We start from the raw sequence: 6,602 nt of genomic DNA, 5'->3' as shown, positions 1-6,602 counted from the left end.
AAAAAAAAAAAAAAAAAAAAAAAAAAAAGAAAAAAAAGAAAAAGAAAAAAGTATATGTTTTTTTTTAAAAGAAGTTTTTTTTTCCTCTTCTTTTTCTTTTTTACTTAGGAAGGGGTGGAAGTGGTGGAGGAGGTTCTGATGGCAGAGGTGGTGGCCGGGGTTTGTCTGTATTTCCAGATCTCGAGGAAGAGATTCCACCAGCCCGAGGATTGAGATACTCGCTATAAGGACGAACAAATTCAAATGCAGTGGGCTGAGTGGGCTGAACACCCTGGGCACTGAGCAGGGAGTGAAGCATATTCACAGTATCTTGATAGTCTATTGTCTGGGTCGTGTTATGACCATTGGCCCCAGTGGCCCCTTTATCCAGTTTCGAATGAGAGACTCGAGTTTTACAGCTGGGCTGTGAAAAGGAAAGTCCACTTGTGTCTGAGCTATGCCCAGGCATCTGAGCCATTGTAGGAAGTGAAGAAAAGGAGAAATTTAGGGAAGAGGATTTAGTACTCTTGGCAATCTTGGTTGGATGATCAAACATTGCCCCTCCAGTCTCTTCAGAGGGTCCCCTTTTACGAGTAGAACTGGAAGAGGAAAAGGAACTAGACAAGCTATAGGTTTTATGTGCTAAGTTGCTTGTCTGGTTACTATGTTTTGGATCACCTGGACGTTTGTTCCCTGTACTAACTGGAAGTTGTGAATGAGAGTGCTTGTGTGAGTGGTGATTATGATGATGATGGTGATTAGATGGGTGAGTCTTATGCTTTTCTTTGTGCTCTCGGCTCTTTGTAACACTGTCCTCTACAGAATTGTGCTTATCAGCTGCAGCATGGACTTTTATGCGCATTTTTATCTCCTCTGGTTTTGAAGAGGCAGGCTTATCTCCACCTGCCACTGGGATTCTCATTTTGAGAGCTGTTTTGTCAGCCTTTTCCAGAAAAGGCCGCTCGGGGTTTTCTGAACCCTCTAAGGGCATTTTTAGAATGACTGTAGAATGGCTATCATGATGAGAAAGGAGATTCTGGGCAGCATATGCATACTGTGACTTCACATTGGCTTCCATGTTCTCCAGTTGCTTCTTTTGAGCAGCCAACTCTTCTGCATGCTTTGCGCGGTATTCTTTCAGTGACACTTTAGCTGACGGCACACTCTTACTACTCTGCTTCTGGGAAATAAATGCATTTGAACCATCCTGTGGTAAGGAATGATCATGTCCTATAAGTGCTAAATTGTCACTAGTCCGATGACCCTGAGTAGGTTCTAGTTTGAAAGAAGGTTGGGAGGACAGCCAACGCTCTCCAGGCAACATCTCCACACTGGTTAAGTTGCTGGATGATTCTTCGGAGACTGGGAGGGAAGGCACTGCACTTGCGGTAGAAGATGTTGACATGCTCATTAAACCTGCAATGGTCGTATCTGAAGAGCTCTGGGAAATCATATTAAGGATTCTCTGCTCTGAAGTGTTTTCATCTGTTCCTCGGTCATCTGCTTTTGTTTTCTGGGCAGCCTGGCATGCCTGGAATGAAGCAAATGGCGTCTCTTCACTTCAGGTAACTTATTAAATAAAAAAACATTGAGATGAGTAGATTGTACTGGCAGCAACACTGGAAGTTCTGGATAGGCCACAGGCAGGAGGCTTTCCTAACATGAAATCCAGTAAACATTACCATCAAAAGAATATTTTAAAACCTTCAATTGTCGGCGCGGTGGCTCACACCTATAATTACAGCACTTTGGGGGGCCGAGGCAGGTGGATCACGAGGTCAAGGTATCAAGACCATTCTGGCCAACATGGTGAAACCCCATCTCTATTAAAAAATACAAAAATTAGCTGGTCGTGGTGGCACGCGCCTGTAGTCCCAGCTACTTGGGAGGCTGAGGCAGAAGAACTGCTTGAACCCAGGAAGCGGAGATTGCAGTGAGCCAAGAATGCACCACTGCACTCCAGCCTGGCGCCTGGTGACATAGCAAGACTCTGTCTCAAAAACAAAAAAAAAGCTAAAAAACCTTCAATTAAGAGTCAGAGCAATGGCCGGGCATGGTGGCTCACGCCTGTAATCCCAACACTTTGGGAGGCCAAGGAGGGTGGATCACAAGGCCAGGAGATCAAGGCCATCCTGGCCAACATGGCAAAATCCCGTCTCTACTAAAAATGTAAAAAAAAAAAAAAAAAAAATAGCTGGACATGGTGGCAAACGCCTGTAATCCCAGCTATTCAGGAGGCTGAGGCAGGAGAATTGCTTTAACCCGGGAGGCGGAGGTTGCAGTGAGCCGAGATTGCACCATGGCACTCCAGCTTGGCGACAGAGCAAGACTCCGTCTCAAAAAAAAAGTCACATACATGAAATCTATGCCTTCTGCTTATGATTATAGTTAGTCCATAACAGAATTCTAGAAATTTTGGTGAGATTTTATGCTAAAGTAAAAGATGAACTATGCGATCTCAAGCCTACTTCTTTTTGTTGTTGTTGTTTTTGGGATTTTTTTTTTTCTTTTTTGAGACAGAGTCTCACTCTGTCACCCATGCTAGAGTGCAGTGGTGCAATCTCGGCTCACTGCAACTTCCCCCTCCTGGATTCAAGTGATTCTCCTGTCTCAGCCTCCTGAGTAGCAGGGATTATAGGTGCCCACCACCACATCCGCTAATTTTTTGTATTTTTGGTAGAGATGGGGTTTCACCATGTTGGCGAGGCTGGTCTCGAACTCCTGACTTCAGGTGATCTGCCCACCTCAGCCTCCCAAAGTGCTGGGACTATAGGCGTGAGCCACCATGCCTGGCCTCTCAAGCCTACTTCTAATTCTAAGCTTCTAAGAGGCAAATTCATTTTCTGCAACTCACTCAACTCAGGAGAATGAATTTATGAGACAACAAATCCATTTTATGGATTAGATTTATGAGAAAAGAATAGAAACATTTTAAAACAATTTTTAAATTGACAGAAAAATGATTCCATTATCCCTGAGTAAGCCTTTGACAAATATTTGGAATACAACTTTAGACTACAAACTATATAAAAACAAAATTCTAAAATCCATTTTAAAAGTAGATAATGTCAAAGAAAAAATTGATACCAGCTCCAAACCTTATAATTCTGTATCTTGCCTCTACCAGAAGGCAATACTCTGACTCAGAGAAGCCACATTTTTTTTCCTATTTCCAGTTTTCACACAGAAAATACGCAACTGGTGTTGCTGCTCAAATGATCACATCACAGGAGTTCTACAATGCAAAGTAAATCCTGCTATCCCATACAGACACTGACTTCTACAACAGTATTCAAGGTATGAGTGGAAGTCATGATTACTGTGTAACTATAAAGGAAATTCCAAACCTAGGGTACATATTCACTGTTATATTCACTGGTACAGTCAAAAGAAATTGATTTTGTTCCACAAGATGACAGCTATGATTCTTACCCTCCAATTCCGAATGCGTTTGAGCCTGTTGGGAGTTTTCTCCAAAATCTGTAGAAATTCATGTGTCAGTTCTACAAATAAAACAGAATGTTCAAGAAAGACTGAGAGAAACAGAAGTAATAAAACAAGAAAAACCTCAACTACTAACTCACTATTTTCATCTGAATCAAGTCACCTTTGGCCAGCAATGTGACACATCAATAGTGTTTTCCAAGGTCCCTTACTCTAAAACTTACCATCTAAAAGTTCCAAGGTCACAGTGGCGTCAACATACTCCCACCAGTGCTTCCCGTCAGTTGAGACTGGGATCTCCCAATTGGACCACTTGCAAGCCAGATGAATGCAGACACAGGCCACCACAGGAGGTGTGTACTGCAGGCTAAATGTGGTCAAATGCAGGCTGACATCAGAGGGAAGAAAACAGAGAGTGTCATGAGCTCTCAATTCTCAACCCAAAGCTAAAACTCTCCATTATTTAAAAAAAAAAAAAAAAAAAAAAAAAGGCTTAAAAATACACAGGAGAGTAAGAAGGTAAGAGATATGCAATGCTCCGACCTAGTCCTCAATATAATTTCCTATTAACCCACCTGTTCAGGTAACAACATTTCTAAACCTCTTGAATATACACCATTTTATCTACACATTGACCAGAGCCAAAAAAAACCAAAAAAGTAAAAAGGTTGGGAAAAAGGCTGGGAATTCAAGTTCTTTAAAACATTGACTTCTGGGCCAGTATTCAAACCTAGAAGTCAATATTCACTACCTATTATCCTGAGACTAAGCTCAGATCTTAAGGAAAATTGTAAGCTTTTTGATCTGTGTAATTCCTAAGTCAAATACTTAAGGAAATATCTTAAAAATAATCTTGTCTCCGGCTGGCACGGTGGCTCATGCCCGTAATCCCAGCACTTTGGGAGGCTGAGGCAGGCTGATCACAAGGTCAGGAGATCGAAACCATCCTGGCCAACACGGTAAAACCCGGTCTCTATTAAAACACAAAAAATTCGCTGGGTGTAGTGGCAGGCGCCTGTAGTCCCAGGTACTCGGGAGGCTGAGGCAGAAGAATCGCTTGAACCCAGGAGGCAGAGGTTGCAGTGAGCTGAGATCGCGCCACTGCACTCTAGCCTGGCAACAGAGTGAGACTGTCTCCAAAAAAAAAACAACAACAACAAAAAAACAACAAACCTTGTCTCTCACCGATCATACTTCTGGTCTATTTAAAATAATGAATAGACAACTACTCTCTCAAGTATAAATATGTCGGTTTATTTCAAAAATTTCTCTTAACGGTTCATAAAAATGAACTTCTTAGTACTCACAGTTATTAGGGATATCTTTGGTTTCTACTAAAAAACAGTATTAGGCAAATTGTTTGAAATACAAGTTATGTACTAGTCATTTACGGGTTTGTTTTTTTGTTTTTTTGGTTTTTTTTTTGAGACAGAGGTTCTCTCTCTGCCATCTAGGCTGCACTGCAGTGGGGCCATCTCGGCTCATAGCAACCTCTGCCTCCTGGGTTCAAGCAATTCTTGTGCCTCAGCCTCTCGAGTAGCTGAGACTACATGCATGTGCTACTATGCCCTGTTAAATTTTGTATTTTCTAGTAGAAATATGGTTTCACTATGTTGGCCAGGCTGATCTCAACCTCCTAGCCTCAAGTGATCCGTCAGCCTCAGCCTCCCAAAGTGCCGGGAATATAAGTATGAGCCACTACGCTCAGTCTTTTACTTTTTTAAAAAGGGAAGAAGAAGGAAAAAGACAAACTTTTTTTTTTTGAGACCAAGTCTCGCTCTGTCACCAGGCTGGAATGCAATGGCGTGATCTCAGCTCATTGCAACCTCCGACTCCTGAGCTGAAGCCATTCTCATGCCTCAGCCTCCCAAGTAGCTGAGATTACAGGCAGGCGCCAACTAATTAGCACCCAGCTAATTTTTGTATTTTTAGTAGAGACAGGGTTTCACCATGTTGGCCAAGATGGTCTCAATCTCCTGACATTGTGATCCACCCACCTCAGCCTCCCAAAGTGCTGGGATTACGTGCATGAGCCACCATGCCCGGCCAGGACTGAAACTCTTTATATCCAAGTGTCCATTGATTGATAGTGAGGGAAGAAAAGAAATCTTTTAAAATTATTGGCCGGACACAGTGGCTTATACCTAAAATCCCAGCACTTTTGGAATCCAAGGCAGGCGGATCACTTGAGGCGAGGAGTTTGAGACCATCCTGGCCAACATAGTGAAACCCATCTCTATCAAAAATACAAAAACTTAGATGGGCATGGTGGCACAAGCCTGTAATCCCAACTACTCAGGAGGCTGAGGCCGGAGAAGCACTTGAACCTGGGAGGCAGAGGTTGCAGTGAGCCAAGATTGTGTCCCTGCAGTCCACCCTGGGAAACAGAGTGAGACTCTGTCTAAAAAATAAATTAATTAATAAATACACACATACACACACACATAATTATTGCAGAATTCTCCAAATTAGACTTTCAGTCACTATCATGCAGAATTTAGGTTATCAAAAAAACAGTACTAAACAATTATATAACCTTAGAAAATTAAAACATACCATGGAAATTTAAAGTACAACATGAAAACTGTGCAGAAAAATCAATATTCACCAGAGAATTGTCTATAGCACACTGTATCAAACCCAAGTAAAGTCCTATACCAAAAATAGAAGAGAAAAAATAAAATAAAATATAAACCTGTTGGTTGCCATGAAGTAAGAAGTCTGTGCTAAGTCCTTGCTTGCTAAAGGAAAAAAACAAAAAAAAAAGTCAGGGATCGGGGAAGAAAAAAGTGATTAGTTACATTCATTCTCAACAAATATTTAGTAAGCATTTAATATTTGCAAGGTACTGTGAATATAGTGGCAAAGAAGACCAGACGTAGTCCCTGTAAACCTTGATGTTTACATTCTGCCAAAGTAGACAGATCAATAATTTTTAATTTTAACATTAATAATGATGCTGCTTCCAGACCTAGGTACTCAAGCTTTAATTCTGTACACCATGTATCTGAGGTACTTGTTTAAAATGTCAATTGTTGGCCGGGCGCGGTGGCTCAAGCCTGTAATCCCAGCACTTTGGGAGGCCGAGGCGGGTGGATCACGAGGTCAAGAGATCGAGACCATCCTGGTCAACATGGTGAAACCCCGTCTCTACTAAAAATACAAAAAATTAGCTGGGC

At 41.9% G+C, this 6,602-nt stretch overlaps 1 protein-coding gene across 2 annotated transcripts in view; it reads right to left on the bottom strand.

Annotated features, from left to right (window-relative positions):
• Positions 1-67: 67 nt before the first annotated feature.
• Positions 68-6,602, bottom strand: part of CCNT1 (cyclin T1) — a 24,733-nt gene continuing 18,198 nt past the window's right edge. Inside the window, exons 6-9 of one of the 2 annotated variants that reach the window (XM_032294956.1) lie at positions 6,119-6,164; positions 3,648-3,811; positions 3,412-3,482; positions 68-1,510 (exon numbers count right to left, since the gene is read on the bottom strand). In XM_032294956.1, coding sequence (XP_032150847.1) covers positions 101-1,510; positions 3,412-3,482; positions 3,648-3,811; positions 6,119-6,164 — 1,691 coding nt within the window. In that variant the 3' untranslated portion in view covers positions 68-100. The remainder of the gene's footprint in view (positions 1,511-3,411; positions 3,483-3,647; positions 3,812-6,118; positions 6,165-6,602) is intronic. The other variant, XR_004274059.1, reaches the window with a different exon arrangement.

Source organism: Sapajus apella, unplaced genomic scaffold (genome assembly GCF_009761245.1).
Source record: "Sapajus apella isolate SASKATOON/1434 unplaced genomic scaffold, GSC_monkey_1.0 scaffold2, whole genome shotgun sequence".
Classification (NCBI taxonomy): domain Eukaryota; kingdom Metazoa; phylum Chordata; class Mammalia; order Primates; family Cebidae; genus Sapajus; species Sapajus apella.
Note: the sequence above shows the minus strand (reverse complement) of the source record. Positions and strands in the feature narration are given on the sequence as shown.